This window comes from Oryzias latipes, chromosome 16 (assembly GCF_053564925.1).
Source record: "Oryzias latipes strain Hd-rR chromosome 16, Olatipes_Hd-rR_3.1".
Lineage (NCBI taxonomy): Eukaryota > Metazoa > Chordata > Actinopteri > Beloniformes > Adrianichthyidae > Oryzias > Oryzias latipes.
Genome location: NC_136252.1, coordinates 9,749,640 through 9,773,610, shown reverse-complemented (window position 1 = coordinate 9,773,610; position 23,971 = coordinate 9,749,640). Strand labels below are relative to the sequence as shown.

The following is a 23,971-nucleotide window of genomic DNA, read 5'->3' as shown; positions in this document are numbered from 1 at the left end:
AGCTGAAGGCCTCTTGTGTCAGATTTTACTGTTACAACAGGGATTTATGAGTATTTGGGCATGAGGTGTATACTTATATAAACCCCCTTTGGATTTGAGGCTAAACTTTCTATTAGTTAGGTTTGTATATTTCTAGTTGGATCGGACAGAAGAAAAGAAGAGTGATGTTCGAGATGGGGGGGGATAAAGGAATTAAAGAAAGGGGAGAAAAATTGGGTTAAACAAGTAGGGGGGGTGGGTAGAATCATAAATAGCGGCAACAAGTTTCTGTAAGTTTATCATTATTACTTTCAGGTGTAGATGTTGGTTAAAAGGGGCGTGGCCTACACACTGAAATGTTACAAATATACCTGTTTGCTCCAAACATCTTCACGCACAAACATGTCAACATGTACACAATACAGCTCACACATACTTATGCATGCAAACAAAATGTGTTTGCCTCTTCATCACATCTCTTTCCTCTTCATGACTGGACTGGTTTTCTTTGAAATGTCAGAAAGAAAGAAAGAAAGGTGAGTTGTGAGCTGGTGCTGGGAGGGGGTCGTGGATGGTTTCTCCTCCTCTGAGGTTTTTCACACATCAGCCTATGACGCATCTTAAGCAGTCTCAAAGTTAGGCTGAGACTCGTGTTGAAAATAAAAACAATCTAAGAATTCGCTTGAAAGAGCAAAGGCTGTTTCCTAAACGCATCAGTTCATCTCCAGCAGCCAGTCCTCGCTTTGGTTCTCCAGAACCCTGCAGTTCTGGGTTTGGTCGTGGGGGGGCGGCCGCGTGCCACGACAGTGGCGGAGCGCGGGAAAAACCAACGGAGACGAAGAAGAAGGCCACGTCACTGGAAGCCAAGATGTCAGCGTCCTATGAAGCTTTGTGTCTGTAAGTGCAGCGATGAGCGCCGGTTCTGTTTGCACGGACGTTACCGGTGCTTGTGTGGCGTGGATCAGACAGCCGGTCACCGGACGGCCATAGCTGCTTGTTTGTTTGTGTTGAATGTGGTGGTGAAGCGGTGCATTCTGGGAGCTGTGACTGCGCTGTCCTTACAGGCGGACCACACCAGACAAGTTCTACATTGAGGCGTGCGGGGAGGACTGCGAGGATGCTCTGGTCATCGACAGGGTCTCCTCTGAGATCCTCCTGTCCGGTAGGATCCACCTGCAGACCCCAGGCCAGAACCTTCTGCAGAACTAGAGCGAGGACCCAAATAGTTAGAACTCTTCCCTGATGAAAACACATTATAATTAACCGCGTAGGTAAATGTAAAACATGATGATGATACCTCAGGCTTAAAACAATCCCACACCAAAGACAAAGAACCTGTGCTGTTTTCTCGGTCTAGCAGTTGTTAGAAATTCACCTCTGAGTTGTGGGCAGGACTTGTTCCAGTGCAAGCCCACCACCATTTCCCATCACCCATCTTTTGACATGCTCTCACACCAACTTGCAGCCCATCACAACCCCAGCCTAACATTAGCGATCCAACAAAAATGGCGGCATTATCCAGTCGTAGAGTTTAGAGCCACACATTTGTCTGCCAGATGCATCAGAATGGAGAGGAGCAGGGAGCTCGTGGCCGCCCAGCACATTTTTTGAGTCACAAATATGATCTTTGTCTGATCCTGATTCACAGTTTGAATAAAGAAATACTCGGCAATGAAGTTTACATCTGAGAAATCATGAGAAAAATGCCACAAGATGTTATGAACATCATTTTCATCAGAGTGGGTCTTTAACAAATTTGCTGCCTGGTAGATAAAGTGTTGAGTTAAGAGGCTACTGGTGTACTCAGTATTACCAAAAGTATTTTCTCACCTCCTTTGACTCACATATGAGTCCCATTCCTAACCCTGAGTTCAATATGATGTCGGTCCACCTTTTGCAGATATTACAGCTTCAACTCTTCTTGGAAGGCTGTCCACAAGGTTCAGAAGTGTGTGTCTAGGAATTTTGGACTGTTCCTCCAAAAGCTCATTGGTGAGGTCACACACTGATGTAGGTGGAGAAGGCCTATGTATGCTATGGGGTCCAGGTCAGTACTCTGTGCAGGCCGGTCAAGTTCATCCACATCAGACTCTGTCATCCAATTACTTATGGACCTGGCTTTGTGCTCTGGTGCACAGTCATGTTGGAAGAGGAAGGGGTCCGCTGCAAACTGTTCCCACAAGGTTGGGAGCATGGAATTGTCCAAAATGTTGTGGCATCCTGAGGCAATCAGAGTTCATTTCACCGGAACTAAGGGGCCAAGTCCTGAAAAACAAGCCCACACCATAATTCCCCCTCCAGCAAATTTCACACCCGGCACAGTGCAGTCCAAAATGTACCGGTCTCCTGAAGACCTCCAAACCCAGATTCATCCATCAGATTGCCAGATGGAAAAGCCTGATTCATCTCTCACCTCATCTCAACCCCACACGTGAATGAGGAGAACATGCAAACTCCACACAGAAAGGTCCTAGCCAGCATTTGAACCAGGACTTTCTCACTGTGGGGCTAGAGTGCCAACCACTACACCTCCTGGTCTAATTCTGTTGAAATAAAAAGCTCTAGTTCAGATCCCAACGCCGCCATGCTTTTTAGTAGGGTGCTCTAACTCTTTGTGCTCCTCAGGGAGGAAAGACATTCCTGCATCAGCCGAGACCAGGATCATATGTGGGATCATGGGGACCATACATCTAGTAGCAGGTGAGTCTGTCGGTCCAGAGACACATTCAGCTGGTCCTGCGGTGGAGGTGTGGATGTTCTGTGGTTGTGTTCCTCTTCATGTTAGGAATGTATCTGGTGGTAATCACGGACAAGGTGAAGGTGGGAGATCTGCTCGGTCATGCTGTCTGGAAGGCTGTGGGCTTTGACGTCATCTCCTACAAGAAGACAATTCTGCATCTGAACGACAACCAGGTAAGTTTCGTTGTCACTGATTGTCTTTCCTCCGCTCTGGTGAATCACCTGCACCGGTTCTGGTCCTGTTCACCTCACCAGGATCAGCTGCTGATCCACAAAACAAACTTCTTTTGTAAAAAAGGGGCTGTAGAGGACCAGCCAATCAGAAGTGTTGTGTCCCCTCACGGTGTGTTGATATGAGATAAAAGGCTCAAACCAAACTGAAGACAACTGACTATTAAATAAAAACAGTAAGCATTGGAACTGTTTTAACTTTTAAACCAAGTCTAAAGTTGCAGTTTCTTTTATTCCAGTTGATCCCATCGACTGTTTAGGAGAAGTGGACTGAGTGACGTCACCCACAGAAAATGGTTTATTCCAGCTCCAACCAAATGGAGTCAATTCAGTCGCCATTTTCCCTCAATACGACCACCGCCATTTGGAGCCAGAAATTGTCAGTAAACAGGAATTGTCGGTCTGAGTCGATGTTTCTACGGCAACTATTCTCACCAATTGGGAGTGAGCGTGTAGGAAGGCCACACCCCTACCACTTGAAAGCGTTTTATTGGTCAGTTTATGACTTGAATAATTTTAACTACAGGAAGATCAAGTTAATAAAGAGAATAATCTAGAGCATGTTAAATGGACCAGATTAAGAATGGTTATTCTGTCCAATAGAGAGACTGAGTAACAGCTGTTTGTTTCTCTGTAGAAGTCTGTGGGATTTGGACTTCTTGGAGCCAGCAGGTACTTCCTGTTTGGAGTGCCAGGGGGGAGGGGCCAATCAGTCCAGTTGTCACATACAGTCAATGATTGTTTCCCAGTCGGGTCTTCATGGACTTGTTGATGCAGCAATTTCATACATTTGTTCTGAGGACGCATTAAGGTGGAGAAGACAAGCAGTCTGCTTGCTAGGCTACATGCTAATCCTCATTGGCCGGCTCTTTCAAGGCTCTTCCTTGCCAGCGTTGGATCCCTTGACAACTAAACGGATAAGACTTGTCTCGCAGAAGGTGGACAGCTGTATGGCCATCATCTGTGTAACCAGGCAGGACTGGCAGGACTGTTTGACTGCAACACAGTCAAACAGCTGGTTAAACAGGACAGCTTATGGAACCCAGAATCGTGAAATGAGCTGTACAACGGCATAGAGGGGATAGATTAGCTTTCCTACACGGAGTAGTGGTTTGTTGTTTTGGAAGAAAAGGTAAACACGTCTGATCTAAAAGAATTTGTATTGAAATCGAAGGTCATTTAAAAACCTGGTTGTCCATCTCTGACAGTGAACTGCTGTCCTCCAGCCAACACATGATGGGGGGGGTTCAGGACAGTTTAGAGCAGAGGTGGGCACTGAGGGCCGCATTCCTGCATGTTTTCCAGCATACCATGCTCTGGCATGTTCTGATTGGCTGGACACACCTGAACCAGGTAATCAGCCATGAGTATGGCAAGGATGTCTGGAAATCATGCAGACACACCGGCCCTCGAGGCCTGGAATTGCCCACCCCTGGTTTAGAGGAAGAGTCGTCTGTGGAGCTCCTGCTCTCATCATCTCCCTCCTTTTTGGCTTGCCTTGCAGATGCAGGACAACAAGACCTTCTTGTCTATGATCAACGGCGTGCTTCACACCGATGCCTTCTATTTTGCCACCACCTATGACCTGACCCACACTCTGCAGCGGCTGGCCAACACTAGCCCCGACTTCCAGGACACGAGTCTGCTGGAGAGGGTGAGCGCCACACATCCAAAACTGCAGCGGGCCTTCTGGACCAGGGTTCTGACAGCCCACAGAGCCTGAAAGCCTGACATCTGCAGGACACACGGCACCAGCGGTTCCAGAGACAATGAGCAGGATTTTTCACCAGGAACAACGACATGAACTTTAGGGAACTCTTTTCATTGGCTGGCTAACTGGCTAACTTCTGCGTGGTTCTGACCCAAACAGGATCCGTCCTTAAAATCCGCAAAAGCCAACTTCACACTTGCTTGCTGCAGAACTACTAACTCAGTTCCTCTTGGTCTCTGTGTTTGTTCAGGCAGATCAGCGGTTTGTCTGGAACGGCCACCTGTTGAGGGAGTTTATGTCTCAGCCTGAGGTAAGTCCATCCATTACAGTCGTGGTGTTCCGCAGGGCACTGTGCTTGGCTTGCTTTGCATGCGTCCTTTTAGTACATGTATAGGAAAAAACGACATACTTTATCCTTTTATTCTGATCCAACTCTACTATACTTCTCAGATACAGCAGATGTCACCCAATTTACAAGATATCAAGCAGTATTTGAACTTCTAGATTTATTAGTACTTTCAGATTAAACAAAAGGTTCTTGGAGCTCTTCAGGCAGTCACTCAGCATCGATATCATTACATTTTGTATTCATTTGGTCAGCAGTCCTACTGTGAGAAACCTTTGAGTTATTTTGAAGCAGTATTTAAGTTTTAACTGACACGTAATTCAAGTTTCTAGAACTTTCTTCTCCTCTGTTTCTGTTATATTTTAAAAATCATGTGTGTTTCAGAGGAAATACTTCAAATTGTTCTACTTTAATTCTCCAACTTCTTAGAGAATTCTCCAACTTAAAAAAAACTGCAGTCACAAAGCAGAGTCTGAATCCCTTTTTTTTTTTAAAGCTTCGAAAGCTCAAACGGTCTCATCTCAAAGAACTCCCAGCTCCAAAACTCCCAGACTACTGATCTGCTGCTTGGTCCTAGAATAGAAGGCAGAGCCGTCGACTGTCAGCCTCCTTATTCCTGGAACCAACTCTGCTTTAGCTCAGGAGAACCCAACCCGGAGCAGAACACGCAGAGCTCCAGACGTCTTCATCAATGTTTCATTTGTTGCTCTTCTTTTTCAGTTGCACAAGTTTGTGGTGCCTGTGATCCATGGTTGTATCCTTTGGTTCTGCAGCTTCTCACAGAGATTGCAGGACAGCATTTAGCGAGCTGAAAGAAAAATGTTTCCCAAAAAGCAGAGCTCAGTCTGCGTTACACAGAGAAGGAGAAGCGGGCACAAAGCGTTCCTGACACGGATCCTGGAAAGCGGGATGTCCTGCAGAGCGGCCTGTCAGGGCTTCAACAAAAGCCTCCACTCTGCAGACACAAACCTCTGAGGTGACTGGATGAGCTGCGTTGAACTTCACAGAGGCAGACGTTAATGCAGGGAAGCAGAGAGAAGAATCCGATCCATCAGTTTAAGACGCAAGAAAACAACTAAAAAAGGGAGGTAGTAATAGATTAGATGTAATAGTAATAGATAGGTAGTAACCGGTTACATTTTGTAAAACCGGTACTCCTGATAGTTTTACTGCAGCAAACCTTCACAGTTCAAGTCGTACTGTTGTCAGAAATCCTGTGAACGGTAAACGGCGTATACTCTTACAGAGCTTTACTACCTTGCAGTTAAGTCACTGCCCCGTTCCCCCATGAACACACATTCACGCACTGATGGCGGAGGGGCGTGCAGTAACTGAACCTGTGATCTATGGATCAGAGGTCGACCACTGTGCCTCTGCCCCACAGCCGCTCCTTTATTGACGTTTTTTGCAGTTATTTCACTTGTGACTTGATAACTCTTAGTAAACACTACTTGTTGATGTAAAAGCAGAATCCTCTTGAGTAGATTCTGTGTGCACTGCTGGCTCTCTCTGTCTGGACGCGTGTCCTTTTTCCACAAGTGGAATGTTTGGGGACAACTGCGTCTGTCAGTTGTTGGCAAAGAGGCGGGACCTGCGGTGCTGAGGTAGAGTGGTCCACCTCTGATCGGAGGGTCAGTTCCTGACTTGCCTGCCAATGCAAGGCGAAGACACTGACCCTCATGTTGCTCCTGGTGGTTATATGTTGGTGCCAGTGTTCAGCAGTGGAGCTGCCATCAGTGGGGGGGGGGTAAATGGGACCGTGACTGTAAAAGGCTTTGGGCCTTAAAGCAAGGCAGAAAAGCGCTAAATGAGTTTACACCATTTACTGTTTGTTGTTATGGATCTGTGGGTTTTCTGAACTCTAAGCAGTCATCAGCATCAAGTCCAGCTGCATCAATGGGAAGAAGTTTGAGTGGAGCATCATCTCCAGACGGAGCTGCTTCCGAGCCGGCGTGCGCTACTACGTACGAGGTAACTCTTCCTGGGAGCAGACCAGAGTCCAGGACCCCTGTGGAGTTTCAGTGTCTTGCAGAAGTTCAGTGTCTCAGTCTCTGCATCTGAGCACATCGAGGACAGTAGGAAACGGTGTTTTTCTGCTGCAGGGATAGACGTGGACGGACACGCCGCCAACTTTGTTGAAACCGAGCAGATTGTGCAGTATGGTGGAAGCAAAGCTTCGTTTGTTCAGGTGAAACTGCTGCTCAGATCCAAATGAAGACCTCATTTCTTCTGGTCTTCCAGCTCAAACATGAGATCCACCCTCACTGGGTGTCTCCTGCTTCTCTCTTTCTTTCTTTCCAGACCAGAGGCTCCATCCCCTTCTTCTGGTCTCAGAGGCCCAATCTGAAGTACAAGCCCAAACCACAGATTAGCAAGGCGGGGAACCACGTCAGTGTGCTGTCTGATTTATGAGACCCTCCCCATAGCCCTGCGGGGTCTGTGTCTGATGCTCTTTCCACCGTCTCTCCTCAGCTGGATGGGCTGCAGAGGCACTTCGACTCTCAGGTTCTGCTCTATGGCAGACAGGTGGTGCTGAACCTGGTGAGATGGAAGAATTTCTCTGCACCTACAGCCCTTCAGAGGAGCTGTTGAAATGCTTTTCAGATCGTGTGAGCGTAAAAATCTACCTGCAGGAAACAGAACAGAGCCGGTTTTTACACTTGGAACAATCCAGTGGATGAAATAAACATTTGATCCCTGAAGGATTCAGTAGATTTGCTCTTTTAAGAAGAAACGGACAGTCTGTCATCCTAATGGTTGATTCATTTGAACAGTGAGATAGAAAATCAAGAAATCAACTTCAAGGAATTGATTCTCTAAGTCATGAAGGTGTTTGTTGGTAGACTTCAGGGGGTTCCGCACATCTGCCTTCTTTAGCTTCTTTTACTTTGCCAGCACTGCAAGATGTTAAACCATTGTGGTGTAAAGCCTTACCAATGGTTTTCTTGGTGACTGGGGTCCCAGCTGCTTTGAGATCATCAGCTAACTCCTGCCGTGTTGTTTTAGGATGATTTCTCTTTGTTCTCATGTTCATGGAAACCCCACCAGGTCACATAAATTCACCTAGAAAATAAAGAGAAACACAGTAAGAGACCACACCAACAAGCAAAGTTTCTTGTGTAGAAGGAAGAAACGAGTCTGATGGAGAAGTGCCATCATCCTTTATCTTGAAGGGACTGTTTCTCTCTTTGCTCCGTTTATTGATAATACAAGTAGCAGGTTACAACTTACAAGCAGAGAAACGGCCTTGAGAAGTTCATTACGGTGTTATATAATGAACCTTTTCAGTTCAAACAGCACCCGTCCTTATCTGCTGAGGACAGTGTGTCGTAAACCCCAAATCCTAGTTTGGGGTAGGAAGCAGTAAACCTACTAAATCAGCAAGGGATCAAATATTTATTTCCTCCACTGTAAATGAAGTCAACCTCAAGCAAAAAGATCAGGCAGCATCTTCAGGCTGTTTTTCTATTTGCAGATTAACCAGAATGGCTCAGAGAAGCCTCTGGAGCTGGCCTTCAGAAACCTGGTGACTAGCCTGGGTACCGGCATGGTCAGGTGAGGCTCATCTGTGTTCTGCTGGAAGATGGGCAGCTGCAGATGTTTGGGTAATGACCAGCTCCTCCGCAGGTACGTGGCCTTTGACTTCCACAAGGAGTGCAGTCGCATGAGGTGGCACCGCCTGCAGATCCTGCTGGACATGGTGGCTGAGGCGCAGGAGGAGCTTGGGTCAGTGGAACGGGCCTTGGTCCCTCACTGCCATGGTGTTCTCAGTGAAAATGAGATGTTGTCTGTGTGCAGCTTCTTCCTCGTGGACTCTGATGGGAAGGTGCTGCTCAGTCAGGACGGCACCTTTCGGAGCAACTGCATGGACTGTCTAGACCGAACCAACGTGATCCAGAGCCTGCTGGCCCGGAACTCTCTTCAGGCTCAGCTGCAGGTACCAACCATGACCCGGTCCAATGGGCTGAGCCAGACTCAGCTCTGCGGTTCGACCTGGAAATGGGCTTCTTCTTGAGAAACATTGCATTGCTGTGTTCTTGCTGGTGTCGTCATGACGACACTAAAAAACAAAACCTCACCTGCTGCCGTCTAGAACCGTTTACAGATGCTTCTGCAACAATCCTGGTCCCAAGAAGAACCTGCTCACAGGCAGGAAGCAGCTCCATCTGCAGAAGATGGTTCATTGATTGAAGCGTGTTTGTGTTTGTGTGTGTGTGTGTGGGGGGGCTCCTGGGTCATTCTGATATTGTGCCCATTTCCAGGCTCTGTGGGATCCTGATGATTGTGTCTGTGTCTGCAGAGGATGGGCGTCTTGCACCTGGGCCAGAAGCTCGAGGAGCAGTTGGATTTTGAAAAGACATTTAAGAATGGTGGGTGACTATTCCCAGCTGCAGACTCAGGAGCAGTGAACTGAGGGGGGGTTGTGATCTGATGAAGTCTCCTGTGTTGGGATGCAGCCTGGGCAGACAACGCTGACGCGTGTGCGAAGCAGTACGCCGGCACCGGAGCTCTGAAGACGGACTTCACCAGGTCAGTTTTTCCCTTTTTTCAGCCTGGACCACTTGAACGACAGGTTTGGTTTAATGAATTCCATTGGACTCCATCTTCCCTCCTCTATTTCTGTGGATCAAATGAAATCTTCTCTCTTCATAGTTTTTACCAGATGAATTTGTCAAGGCATGAAGCTGCGTCCTCGTTTACTTTACATCATTTTTGTAACCACACTTCCACTAAACGCAGCGTGTGTCGCTGAAGAGTCAACGCTGGACTTTTGTTGATTCTCAGTTTGGTTCCTGTGGTCTGAAGTGTAGCGGCAGCTTCTGCTGGGACTCGTGCACAAGCCTGCAAGCCACCGCATTGCACTGTCCTCTGCACTGAAGAGGTTTTTGTAAAATTCAGAGAAGCTTCTTTTACCTCACGAGGTTCAAATCCTCCCTCAGTCTTTATCTGCATGCGTTTGCCCTGACGTGCAGGAACGTCTGTGCTTGCTCATTTGAACCAAAGGGTGATTGGTTAAAACAAAACCCATAGTTTTTGAGTTCCTCCTGAGGAAGTTACCAGAATGCTGCAGCTCTGCAGCCATGCACGTGACCTCTGATGTACGTGACCTCTGATGCACGTGACCTCTGCATCACCCCGGTGTGACCGCATTTCAGGACTGGGAAGAGAACTCAGCTGGGTCTGCTGATGGATGGCTGGAACTCCATGATCCGATACTACAAAAACAACTTCTCTGATGGCTTCAGACAGGTGAGCCTCCATGTGTGCAGGTAGATGCAGAGTTCGGGTTCATCTGACCTCTAGGTTTTGGTTTTTCAAAGATGATCTTTAAAATCTTAGTGAGAAAAAAAATCGAAACACTTTTTAGATACATTTTAAAATGTGGATGTTTACTGTGAATCATCTCAAACTCCAGGACTCCATCGATCTGTTCCTGGGGAACTTCGTCGTGGAAGAGGCGGACTCGAGTTCCCCCCTGCAGGAACAAAAGGACTGGAAGTTCCTGACGGTAAGACGAGTGTGAGGCAGACCGCCAGCCCCGCCTCCTGCAGCCGCTCATGCTTTGCCTGTCTTTGCAGCTGCCCATCATCATGGTCGTGGCCTTCTCCATGTGCATCATCTGCCTGCTGATGGCTGGTAAGACCTGAACACATTCAACACAGTCTTTGCTTCTGGATGGGGCGGGGTCTTAACTGGTCTGGTCCAGACTGTTCACACTGAAAGCTCTGTAAAAAGAAACAAACTTTCGTCACTGCATCTGAGGTTGACACTGAAGTCGTCTTTGAAGGCTTGAGGGACCTGCAGCTGGAACAGAGGCGTCTGATTTTCACTGGTCCGTCTGCGGTTCATCTGCAGTCTGTCTGCGTTGCATCTGCAGTCCGTCTGCGGTTCATCTGCAGTCCGTCTGCGTTGCATCTGCAGTCCGTCTAAGTTGCATCTGCAGTCCGTCTAAGTTGCATCTGCAGTCCGTCTGCGTTGCATCTGCAGTCAGTCTGCGTTGCATCTGCAGTCCGTCTGCGGTGCATCTGCAGTCCGTCTGCGGTGCATCTGCAGTCCGTCTGCGGTGCATCTGCAGTCCGTCTGCGTTGCATCTGCAGTCCGTCTGCGTTGCATCTGCAGTCTGTCTGCGTTGCATCTGCAGTCTGTCTGCGTTGCATCTGCAGTCTGTCTGCGTTGCATCTGCAGTCCGTCTGCGTTGCATCTGCAGTCCGTCTGCGGTGCATCTGCAGTCCGTCTGCGGTGCATCTGCAGTCCGTCTGCGGTGCATCTGCAATCTGTCAACGCTGGATCTCCGATGCATCTCTGTTGTGTTGACACAAAAATAGAACTTTTATCAGAATTTTAACATCGCCTCCGTCACGTCTGCGTTCCACGTCAGTCCCACCTTTCAGCAACTTAAGTCTTTCACAGGAATTCTATTCTCAGTCCGTTGAAGCGTCAATTTTGCGGCAAAAAGCCAGGCAACCGGGATTTTAAAATAAAATTTTCCGTTTTACTTTCAAAATAAAACTTTATGAGACTTCATTTCATATTTACAGTTTAGTGAAAACGTCACAGATAACGCCACCATGGACGAAAAGTTTAATTGTGTAGGTTCAAAAGTGTGTCATGAGATGTAGTTTACAAGAACTCTGTTAGGACGGAGAGGGCATCAGCTTCGAGTGCAAGGAGCTGCTTGACACAGAGGTGACGGGAACCACTCCTCCGGGATGCAGGGGGGAGGGGGTCAGACAAGAAACACAATGGAGTTAATGCAAAGGAACTGACCCTCGTGGGATGGACTCCCCACGCAGCGCACTGGAGACGCACCGCAGACAGACCCGTGTAAATTCAGGATCAGAGATCCTCACAAGTCCTGAAAAGTATTTACCTCCAGCTTTCTGAAAGGGTCAAACCTCCCAGAAGTTCTCTGCACTTTTATCCTAACTTTAATCAGTAACTGAGCCTGAAATGGTGTCTTTCATATCGATAACCAGTTCAAACAGGTACCATTAATACAGGTAACGGGTGGAGGACAGAGAATCCTCTGTACAGGTCTGAGAGCCAGAAATCCTCTTGTTTGTAGACGACCAAATACTTATTTTCCACCATAATTTACAAATAAATTCTTAAAAAATCAGATAACTGAGTGATTTCCCGGATTATTTTTCCTCATTTTGTCTCTAGGTATACCTGTGATGAAAATTACAGGCCTCTCATCTTTTTAAGTGGGAGAACTTGCACAATTGGTGGCTGACTGAATACTTTTCTGTCCCACTGTATATCTATCTGCTCCTCCTGATGATGCCTTTGTGTCCTGCAGGGGAGACCTTGACTGAGACTCTGGCTTATGTTCTGTTCTGGGGGACAGCCAGTGTTGCAACTGCTGGCCTGATCCTCTTCAACGGACGGGACTTTGTGGATGCTCCCCGCCTGGCGCAGAAGGAGAAGCTGGACTGAATGTTTGCGTGTGGACGGCAGCTGGGCTCCGGCGAGCCCCTTGCCTTGCCCCCCGGCTCAAAGCGGCCTCGTCATGCCTGGAGCCTTTACTGACACCGGGACAGAGCCGAGGGTTCTGATGGACTCAGAGCGGGCAGGGAGTCAGACCGAGTGCCGGGCTCACTGTGGTCCACACGGAGGGGTCACTTTGACTGATTTTTACCAGAAACCAGAGCGGGATTTGGTGCCAGATGTGCAGCCACGTCCCAGGCTCTTATGCAGCGACACACAGAGGAAGCTGCTGGCTGCAGTTCCTGGTTCCGTTCTGATGCTAATATGCTGACTTCAAAGGAACACTGAACTGCTCCAAAAATGAATACTTCATAAATCTCATGTCAATCCCACGCACACCTCAGAACCAGGGTCATCTCAGAATCCTGGACTCTCAGCTGTTCAAATCCAGCCAGCGGTCAGGCTCACTGATCTTTAGGTTCCAGTCCTCAGACTGGGCCAGAGTTCTGCACAGATTGGACCTTCTCATATCAGTGGTTCTGTACTGAGCTATGCTGGATCCCATCTGTTCTCCTGGTCCATCTCCAGCTCTCACATTGGCCATGATGATCTGGGTTTAAAGTTTTGATGTTGTTTGTTCCACATTTCACTATAGGGAGAAACCCTGACATGCCTCTAAAGCAGGGGGGGGGTGTTATATCTGCATGTTTTTCAGATGTCTGTTCCTACTGACACCTGGATCAGGTGTGTCCATGCCAGGACAGAGTATGCGGGAGTCTGTCTGGTGGGGGCCTCAGGCCTTTCCTCTCAGTCCACACTGAAGACGGACTGCAGAGACTGAAGATGGAACTTCCACTTTCTGGAGTTGCAAATGTATGAGGTGAAGCCCGACATGCAGCTGCAACAACATTGTTTTCCCTGAGAAAACGACTGATTTGAAACTAAAGTGGCACAGCTGGGTATTTTGGTCTTTTCAGTGGTTGACCTTCTTCTCTGTCATCAGACATTCGGGTAAATGCCTCTCTCTCTTGTGGAGACGGTGACGTTTGATTAGCCTTTGAAACCTGCCGGCTTGGCTGCCTCTTTTTCTTCTGGAGGATTTCCAGCAGTGAGGTGGTGGGTCTGCTTTAACCCTTGTGCTATCCTAGGCACTTTAACATTGGAAGTTGGGTCATCAGGACCCACTAGACAGTGCGCTGAACCTTTTTTCTTCAACGATTTGTGATCTTCACTGGTGTCCATGGATTACATGAAATCTTTCCACCTTTGTCATGGTAGGGAGAACACGCCAATGGAAGGGTGGGGTCATCTGGACCCCATAAAAATGGCACAAGGGTTAAAACCAGTGTGTGAAAGGTCCTAAAGGATTTTTGGGAATACCAAAGGCCTTTGACGCCGAAGGCTCCTTCAGTTCCTGTGGGGTCCTGGAAGTGGGATCTGGGTGGGACACAGCCTGAACGGATGGCTGAGACTTTCTCCCAATACGCTTTAGGTTTTCACATTCTTGGACAAAACAGGTTTTTCTGAGCTGTTGGCAGATTTTCCTGTTAGATGTCGACTTTCCAGTCGTTTGTAGCATTGCTGCCGTTGGTGGTCTCATCCTCCTGACTGTCAGGCAGACGCCCCATCCGTTTATCATTGCCTGAAAGGGTCACTCTGACCCGCTTGACCCGTTTTTCCTCCGCTGGGAGAAGTGACAGAGCAGCAACCAGTTATAGGTGCTAGCACTCACCTGTAGCAGCTGTTTGGCAGACCAGTGTCTGATGAATGTGTCTCTGTGAGATGTGTTGCTGCTTTTTAATGGGGCAAAATGACCCTAAATCAGGCGTCTGCAGCCAAAGAGCCATACATGCTGAAGAGCCACAACATGGTACAAAGAGCCATACATGGCTCTTTGTACCATGTTGTGGCTCTTCAGCTTTTAAGAAATTGCTAACAGTTGAAATAAATGTTGGGCTTTTAGTTCTGGTAAATCTGTTGATAAAGTTTTGTGTTTATATTTTGTCAGATGACGGAGCGAGGTGATGGTAAAAGTGGGTTTATTATAGAAGACTTTTATAGCATATGTTCTTATCTTCTGCTGAGCAACAGCGTCTAGCCGCTGTTCAGATTTGAACCTTTAGTTTTTTTCTTTTTGTTGGATTCTACACCCATGTTTTCATGTATATATTGATCGTAAAAGAAAAAGAATGAAAAAGCATCAAAGTCCTAATGAAAGAACGTTTGAGTCTTGTGCAGTTTTAGTTCAGGTCAGTTTTTGTATTTTAAAGGAACTACTATGAGCTACCTTCAAAAGTTCACATTGATTTATATAGAAACAAATAAGTGTTCCTATAATTGTAAAAATTAAAAGTCTTTATTTTATGAATGAATGACTTAATGGCCACAACAACAAGTAAAGTGTATTTTTCTGAACATGGACTTTCTCTGGCTGAGTCCGTTCCGAATGGCGTTTTCAGCATTAAAGGTGGCAGATCCCTGGAAGGCGACTTATGGCTGCTCCACCTGCTGTAGTTCAGGAAAGTATTGCTACCTTAGTAAACTTGTGAATGTTAGTATTTGGAAGTAACTGACTTAAGCTCCCCTGTTAGCTTCTAAAGACACATTAGAGAACTACCATGCAGTTTGCCCCCCACCCACATTAAAGGAAAGAACCTGAATCCTGGTTCCTTCCTAACTCCATATTTAACAGAGTTAAAAAAAGAAGCACATCATCTATAAAAATGATTTCAGGCCGTTAGGACTGGCTCAAAGCCATGATCCGGGGAGGGGGGGGGCTGGACTTACAGCATTTATTAAACATGTCAAATATTAACAACAGCAGTAAGATAAAGTTTGTCATTAGTCCTGTGTGAACCCAGCATGTACGCTAACATGTGAGAACGAGACCATTTTCCTGTGGCCGGAGAGGCCTGGAGCGGCACCAGCAGGAGGGAAGAGACCGCCGGAGGGGGCGACCCGTCCGTCGTCTGAATCACAAATGGAGGGGCAGGAGGGCTGGCAGTGGAGGCCTGCAGACAGCACCAACACTGGTTTCTGGGGAAACCCAGAGCTCTCCTAAAGCTGAGGATCCTGACAGAAATGGTGGAAACCTCAGACGTTCAGGTTTAGCTCAGTCGTATGCAGAGAGCAGCACTTCCTTACAGGCTGCTGTGGTGGGGGCCCGCTCCTCCCCTGCAGATGTGATGTGGACAGATCTTCCGGGTGGGGGGTGTTTCGATTGTTTTTACAGACCTTTGTTTGCCACAGAGCAGCTGTGAGTCTGTCTTTGCTGTTTGCACAGAGATGCCAACCAAACTAACGTTCAAATGGAACAAAACAATAAAGCTTTAACTGAAACTTCAGCCGTCCTTTCTGATGACTGAAACTCATGATGAGGGTGGGGTTGCTCAAGCACCTGCCCCCTTTGCCCAGATGGTATTTCAGAGTACAATGGCCTTCTCTGGCCACTAGGAGGCAGGGACATTGGTACACTTTTATCTACAAGGCCTTGCTTGGATCACTGCCTCCCTACATTTGTTCCTTAATCACAAGAAGTGTGGAATCTTCCTCCTTAAGAATCTTAAGACCAGTTGTTGCTTTCTGTTCCATTTGCCCGCACAAAAAGCCTTTGTCCACTCTGCTCCTTTTGCTTGGAATATGCTACAGAAAGACTGGAAACTAACTGAACGGGCATCTTTAAATGTTTTTAAGAACAAGCTCAAAGCATCAGAGACTGAAATAATAATGTGCAACTGCTTTTTATGATGTATGTGGTTTTAATGTTTGTTTTTATGTATTTTTTGTATTGAAATGTGCTGCCTCTTGGCCAGGACTCCCTTGGAAAAGAGGTTTTTAATCTCAATGGGACTTTGCTGGTTAAATAAAGGTTAAATAGCGAAAATAGCCAGTGTCCTTTTTGTGTCCCAATGTCATGTGTGAAAGCCTGTCTGTAACGTTCATTTACCGATAACATCCAATCAAATAATGCTAATTTTTAAAAAAAAAAACCGCTAAATTCCAAAAATATGATCTTGGCCGTTCCTGACACATACCTGGCAGCCCCTCCTCACATGCCCCGCCCACCCTTCACTCACTGAAGCAGAGTGAAGTGCACTACAAGCGGGCAGGAGATGGTTGTGGCACTGCAGATTTCTCAGGTGTTGCCCCCATGACAAGGGGGGGGGGGTTGTTTCTGATTGCCAAAGTTTTTTTTTATCTTACCATTTCATTTTCATTGGTGTTCATAGTTAATATAGTTTTGTATTTTTCAGTTAGTTCTTTTAACTTTTGTTTTTAATTCATTTTAGTTTTTTTCCAGTGTAGATTTACTTGTTTCAGTTTAGTTTTTATTGTTTAAATATTTTTAATGTTTTCATTTTTCCAAACTTAAATTTTTTATTGATTTTCTCAGTAAAATAAAATGTTTTATCAAATCTACTTTTTTTTTCTCAGTGGTGGCAAAGACAATGGCTAACTATTTACTGGAAAACAATTATATTGACACCAGCTGCCAAAAGGCAGGCATCGCAGGATTCTCAGGTTGTGTGGAACACTCGACTATGATTTGGAACCAGATTCAAGCAGCCAAGCGCGAGAAGTCTGACCTGCATGTGGTCTGGCTGGATCTGGAAAACGCCTATGGTTCAGTTCCTCATCAACTCATAACCTTTGCGCTAGAATTCTTCTACATCCCAATTTGTATCCAGAGGCTAATATGCAACTATTTCAGTAGTTTCCAAGTATGCTACACCACACAGGAAGCTACCACCAGTTGGCACCATCTTGAGAAGGGCATCGCAATGGGCTGCTCAATCTCTCCCATCATCTTCACGGCAGCCTTCGAGGTCATTCTGATTGGTGGTAGGCAAATGGGGCGAGGGACAAAGTCACAGTCAGGCCAGCGACTACCAGCCTTGCAGAATTACATGGATGATGTAACAAGCCTGCTGCAAACAGCGCCATGTACTACCAGGTTCCTGAAGAGGTTTGAAGATCTCCTTGGATGGGCCAGAATGAGAATCAAACCCTCAAAGTCTCGCAGTCTCTCAATCCGGAAGGGGGTGAGGAATGACCACATCTCTTTCACAGTGAATGGAGAAAGAATTCCATTGTTGGCTGAGCAACCAGTGCGAAGCTTGGGAAGACTGTATACGGCGGAGCTGTCTGACAACCACATGCCGGCCACCATTATGCTCCAGCTTAGGGATGGACCGGAGAGGATTGACAAAAGCCACCTCCCAGGGAAATTCAAAGTGTGGTGCTACCAATTCATCCTCTATCCACGCTTGATGTGGCCCCTGAAGTTGTGTGAGATTATATCATCCACAGTAGCAAAGATGGATGCCAAAGCAAACAATTTCATCCGTTAGTGGCTTGGCTTACCTCGAAGTCTGTCCAACACAGGCCTTTTTGGGAGAAACACACTTCAGCTGCCACTGAAGCCCATCAGCCTAGGCTACAGACAGGAGAAGACAAGGCTTGTGCTTGAGCTGAGAGACTCAACCGACCCTGTTGTAAGAAACACCAAGGCACCTGTCCGAACCGGAAGCAAATGGAAGGCAGAAGAGGCTGTTGACCAGGCCATCAGCAAGCTTAAGCACAACGAAATCGTGGGAAAGACGCAGTCCGGCAGAGCTGGGTTAGGCTGGGGAACAGCCCCCAAGTTCTGGTCGAAAGCCACAAGAAGTGAGACGAAAGAGCTGGTAATTGAAGAGGTGAACAGGAGCGAGGAAAACCAGTGCAAGATTAAAGCACTCAGCCAGCCACAACAAGGGCGTTGGACAACATGGGAAGGCGTTGTCAATAGGACCATAGGGTGGTCTAACATATGGAAGATGCCTCAAGCAAGGCTGAGCTTCCTTATCCGGGCCACCTATGACACCCTACCCAGCCCCAGCAATCTGAGCCTATGGTTTGGCTCAGAGGAAAACTGCCATCTCTGCAAGACTCCAAGCCCGACGTTACAACACATCCTGTCCGGTTGCAAAGCAGCTCTGGCCCAGGGTAGGTACAGATGGCGGCATGACCAGGTCTTGAGGAAACTGGCAGAGGTCCTGGAAGTACGGAGGATGGAGGCAGCTAAAGATCGTCCCACGAAGACACCGTCTTTGATCCACTTTGTTGGAGAAGGGGCTGGAGCACAGAACACCAACCAGAGAGGGACAACATCACTGCTAACACCAGGATGCGAATGGAACTTAAGGGTGGACCTCGACCGTCAGCTCAAGTTCCCACCAGAAATAACTACCACCGCTCTGCGACCAGACATCATCCTGTGGTCCTCTGCAGCCAAAGCAGTAATCCTGGCAGAGCTCACAATCCCTTGGGAGGGAGGAATGGATGCTGCATATGAAAGGAAGAAGGACAAATACACAGAGCTGGTAGCTGAGTGCCAAGATGCTGGGTGGTCAACCATCATCTGCCTGGTGGAAGTCGGCTGCAGGGGCTTTGTTGGAACATCCACCGAGCTCCTCCTTAAGAAAGTTGGAGTGACTGGGTCGAAATTGAAGAAGGCATCCAAGGACTTGGCGGAGGAGGCTGAAAAAGCCAGTTTCTGGCTATGGTTGAGGAGGAAGGACAGTTCATGGGGAAAAGATGGGTCCTAAGGGCAGCTGCGGGGGGCGGCAGGGAGACGTCTCTGCCGTTGCTCCACCACCACGAGATGTTCCGGGATTAATGGAACGAAACATCAATGAAGGGTGGCTCCCGGCTGATGACCCTGCAGCTGCCCTACTGACACCGTCGGAGGTGCGTCAGGCAGAAACGCCGTGCAGGTAGCGTTTACCTGTGCTTACACCTAGTTTTTAGTTTAGTTACTTGGAACAACCTTGGTGTGGACAAGTATGACGGACAAAATAGCAGATGAATGTCAAAGCTAAAGTTTGGTCTCAGATGGACACGAAGAGGAGAGTGAAAGGTCAGGCGAGGTAGAAGGAGAGAGAAAGAGAAAGATGTTGTTTACCGAAAACAGGGAGATCGATGGAAACTGTAAGAAGACAGTGGCTGAAGAAAAAGAAGCAGAGATTGAGTTAAAGCCCACAGAGAGGAAACAGCTGGTCAGGAGATGGGGACAGGAACCAGTGAGAGGCCACGCCCACACCTGCTTGGACTAACACACCCAACTGATCCCGCCCAAGACCTGCAATTTCACATCAGATATTACAATGTCTTTATTCAAATGACACCACAGATGTGTCACACACTGAAGGAAGGTCCTCCCTGCTGTTGTTCATTTCTTGAAGAAATGACCCTTAACCCTTGTGCTATCTTAGATGACCCCACCCTTACATTGACATGTTCTCCCTACCATGACAAAGGTGGAAAGATTTCATGTTATCCATGGACACCAGTGAAGATCACAAATCATTGAAGAAAAAAGGTTCAGAGCACTGTCTAGTGGGTCTAGATGACCCAACTCCCAATGGTAAAGTGCCTAGGATAGCACAAGGGTTACAGGTCCTCCAGAGCTTCAGCAGCGGATGCAACGATCACTCTCAAAACTTCAGCTTTGATTTGGTCCTCTGTCTGGAGGCGACCGAAACCCTACCTGATGCACTGAAGCAGTAAGATGTACAATTGTTGATGGGTTTTGCAGAGGCTGGCCCTTAGCTAAACAGAAGTGGTGTTTATGATGTCTGAACAGAAGGAAAGCTGGGTCAGTAGACCTTGACCTTAATCGGAGGTTCCAGAACAAGCCAGAAGAAGAAAAGTACCAGCCGGGTTAAAGCTTGTTGCCACAGCAGCTACAAGCATCCAAGCTTTGGCAACCTTAGAGAAGTACTGTGTAGTTATAATATGGGTTGCCATAATATAGTCATATAGTCAATCATGGAAGTTGTCGTCATAAAGGGTTACATTTCAGCTCCACGTCCCCCTTTTTAAATGTCAGCACCGCTCCAAAGGTCTCTCTGCATGTGTGGCATTCAGTTTCAATGAGTAGGCCACAAAAAGAAGGTCCAGATGCCAGATGCTACCTGGACGAATCCGACCGCTCATTGGATCCTCCTGTCTTAGCAGATGCAGGTTAGCAGGGTTTGCTCCACCCTATGGGGAGGGGGTCCTCTGATGTCGAGCACCCCCCACTAACCAGTTAGTAACCAGGCGTCCACAGTAACAAGTGAAGACAACACTGTAACCGTGCAGAACACTGAAGGGGTCTGGCTGTGTTATGTGGGCTTTCACACCTCTGCAGACTCGCTGTTTTGGGCTACAGAAGATCTACTCACCTCAACACACAGAGCAATGGACAAAGCCTGAGCCCCCCAAGGCTGAAGTACAGAGTGCAGGTGCTATTTTTGGCAGGAGTTCCTCATATTTCATTTCCTACTGTGAAATGTCCTCACAGTCTGGGAGTCCTGAGGCTGAGTGTGACGGCATGAGGAGCATGTGTGAACATCTGAGCAAACATAAGCAGTTAACTGAAAGGTGTTTATGTTTCCTCTCTGCTCTCCAAGTGAATCTTTGTCCTCTCTGCTTCACGGTTCAAACCTTTTAGGGTCACATTATCAGCGCAGATTAGATATGATGTTAATATCATTGTGGATCACTAGTAACTCACTTGAACAGCCTTGGCAGAGTTTGATGTTTCCCTTTTTTAATCACTTTACGGTCTTCATGTGTTTTCCTGCACACTTTTTATTTGTTTATGGTCATAAATGTCTTTTTGTGTCGGTGCTTTATTCTGGAAGGTCAGTCTACATCAGTAATATGTGTCTACACACAAACGCACACATGCAGTTCAGGGGTTACCCACTGCTGATGGAGATGCAGAACAGGCCTGCTTTTACCAGCTGAGTGGAATATAGAACAAGTACAGCTTCAATGATAAAGGCAAAAATGTTGATTCAACATAGACCGGTGTCAGCTGCTGGGAAACTGGGGTTGGGAGGTGGGATGGGGTGGGGCTGCTCTTGATAATATTACTGCCTTTACTGAGGCAGCAAGTTTGGTAAATGATAGATAGGGAGGGGTGAGGCTTGACTCCTGTAACCCCTCCTTACAGCCTCTGTCTTTCAGCCGCAGTACAACTTGAGAGCAACGTTGATGGTAAAAATCAGAGGCTTTCAATTGGTGGTTGTTCATCTCTTTGCCAGAAATGAGAGGTTTTAGGTCCATGAGAGGTCTCCAGGTTTAGGAATTCTAAAGAACTGAACCCTTTGAAACTTTAATTTGTTCCCATCTATGAAAAAAATCACTGATGTTTTTGCTTTAAACAGATGCTACATTAAGGTAAATTTGGTGCCGAAGTGGTCTGATGAACTTTTGTACCATGGGCATGAAGGGGTTAAAGGACTGGACTCTACACTTTGCTGTTGGCATTCAAAGGTTCAAACTTGTGTCGGAAGTTCAGGATGTTTTTGTGTAGAGCACATTAGGAATGTTTAGTTGATGCTGGCCCACACCGTGCTCCATGGTTGTAAGTGTATGGCTGAAAAAATAGACATAAGGACATTATTTGTTTTTTTCTAACTTGTCCTGTCCAACAGCTGAGCAAACAGATGAGAGCTGAAGGCCTCTTGTGTTGGACAGATTTTACTGCGCTGATAGAGGGTTGTGAGTCTTCTGACACCAGAAGTGTATGTTCGTATAAACCCCTTTTGGATTTGAGGCTAAACTTTATTTATGTTAATTATAATTGTATGGATTTCTTGTTGGAGCGGACTGAAGAAAACAAGAGAGCGGCATGTTAGAAATGAGGGATAAGGGTTCAAAGAAAGGGGAGAAAAGGCGGGTTAAAGAAGTTGGAGGATGAATAAAGAAGTATGGGGGGAGTAGAAACACAAAGCAACAAGTAGCTGGAGGTCTATCACTATTATTGTCAGGTGTAGATGTTAGTGAAAGAGGTCGGGGCCTATCCACACACTCAAATATTGCAAACATACCTGTTGTCTCCAAACATCTTTACACACATACATGTACACAATAAAACTACACTCACATACCTGTGCATAGAAACAAAAACACGTCAAGCATTTATCATTCTGCCACGCATACTATTTGTGCAAAGGTGAGCAGACACCTGTGCTCAGGTGAGCATTTATGTTCTACTGTGGTGGATGATGGAATGTAAAAAGAGAGGAGTGCCCCCAGAGCAATCCCCCATCTGAAGCAGCAGAGCCCCCCCCCCCCCCCCCCCCCCCGACACCTGTGCAGGATAGCAAGTCAAGGGGAATCTGTCCGCCGGGTAATACAACATCAGCCACCCAGACCAGGGCCGGAAGGACCACCACAGGAGCCCCCAGCGCCAGATAGTAGGGGTGCATAGGGGCATGGAAAATGCAAGCTCCAGCCCAGTCAGAAAACAGCCTTTCTGCCGCGCCATGGGGGCCCGCCACAGGGCTCCACCTACCAGGGAGAGCTCCCTCAGCCCTAGACAAGCCCCCACCCATAGGTTCTGAGCACCCCCACCACCACTTCAGCCCAAAGGGAGATTTGCCTCATGCTATTGGCAGCCACCCAAGAGAAGAGGTGGAGTCCTTGAAAACGTGGTAAACATGGACCAACCAGGCTCCCCCACTGTTGGAATTTTGAAGACGCAACACTCTGAGGCAAAGACCAGAACCAAAGACCAGAACCAGCACCACAGGGACACGGACTTCCCCAGCCTCAGATGTGATGTGACCCCAGGTCACAGCCTAGCCAGAGAACTCAGGGATTCCTCTCCCTGCACGGAGAGAGGACTGCCCGGCCCGGGTACCCAGTACCCAAGGGTCACAGCCACCTCCATTGAGGGATGGTACCCTCACCAATGGATGGGGTAGGGAACAATAGATCAGTAGCCATGAGACATGAGGACATATTTATCATTCCAGGAGCTAAATTTTCAGCAGTGCCATGCTTCTAAATGAAATATCAACCAAAAGCAAAAAGTCTTCCCACCTTGGTGTGAAAGAACGCCTCAAAAGATTCAGAGAATAGAGGAGCCAAAAAATATATTTTTCAGTCAGTAAACCTGTGAACTAATTACGTTGTCAGAACATCACATTTACTGGCTGAAAAAGTCACATGGGGTCTGTGCTGTAGGGCAAAAGCGTATTTGTCAGTCAATGATTCTAGAAGTTGTTCCACTTAAAATGTTGACTTTGGTTTGTAACGTTCATCATTGACTCATTTCAACTGTAACAACAGACAGTAAACTAATTATCCAGGAAATCACAATGATTGATGATTGATAATTGTATTTATTTATTTTTATATATAATGAAAGTTCACCTCAATACTTCATAAGGTAATCCTAATCTTCAGCAGGTTTACACTGTAGCTGCTACTTTTGGTCCATTCCTCCATGCAGATCTTCTCCAGAGCTGTGATGTTTTGGGGCAGTTGCTGGAAAGCAGACTTTCATCTCCATCCACAGATTCTCTGTTAGATTGAGGTCCAGGGACTGGCTAGGACACTCCAGAACCTTGAATGTGTCTTGTGAAGCCACTCCTTTGTTACCCAGGTGATGTTTTTGGGATCACTGTTATGGTTGAAGGTCCAGCCATGTTTCATCTTCAATGCTCTCATTGATGGAGGGAGATCTCTCTCCAAAATCTTTCCACACATGGGTC

General features: G+C 47.1%; 1 protein-coding gene across 1 annotated transcript; it reads left to right on the top strand.

The window, feature by feature from the left end:
- The first annotated feature begins 738 nt into the window (after window positions 1–738).
- sacm1lb (SAC1 like phosphatidylinositide phosphatase b) lies at window positions 739–14,852 on the top strand. The gene is made up of 20 exons (XM_023963964.2): window positions 739–876; window positions 1,044–1,141; window positions 2,605–2,679; window positions 2,765–2,892; window positions 4,454–4,603; window positions 4,911–4,970; window positions 5,727–5,760; window positions 6,876–6,977; window positions 7,109–7,194; window positions 7,308–7,394; window positions 7,479–7,547; window positions 8,482–8,561; window positions 8,634–8,732; window positions 8,805–8,943; window positions 9,307–9,376; window positions 9,464–9,536; window positions 10,163–10,256; window positions 10,423–10,515; window positions 10,586–10,643; window positions 12,310–14,852. The coding sequence occupies exons 1-20, from the start codon at window positions 848–850 to the stop codon at window positions 12,444–12,446; spliced, it is 1,761 nt and encodes a 586-aa protein (XP_023819732.1). The 5' UTR covers window positions 739–847; the 3' UTR covers window positions 12,447–14,852.
- The last annotated feature ends 9,119 nt before the right edge of the window (window positions 14,853–23,971 follow it).

Excerpts from the sequence above, each read along its gene's own strand:
- sacm1lb (XM_023963964.2), top strand. The coding sequence starts at position 848 with ATGTCAGCGTCCTATGAAGCTTTGTGTCT. Across the intron at positions 7,195-7,307 it reads GCAAAGCTTCGTTTGTTCAG|ACCAGAGGCTCCATCCCCTT; the intron begins GTGAAACTGCTG and ends CTTTCTTTCCAG. Across the intron at positions 9,377-9,463 it reads TGAAAAGACATTTAAGAATG|CCTGGGCAGACAACGCTGAC; the intron begins GTGGGTGACTAT and ends GTTGGGATGCAG.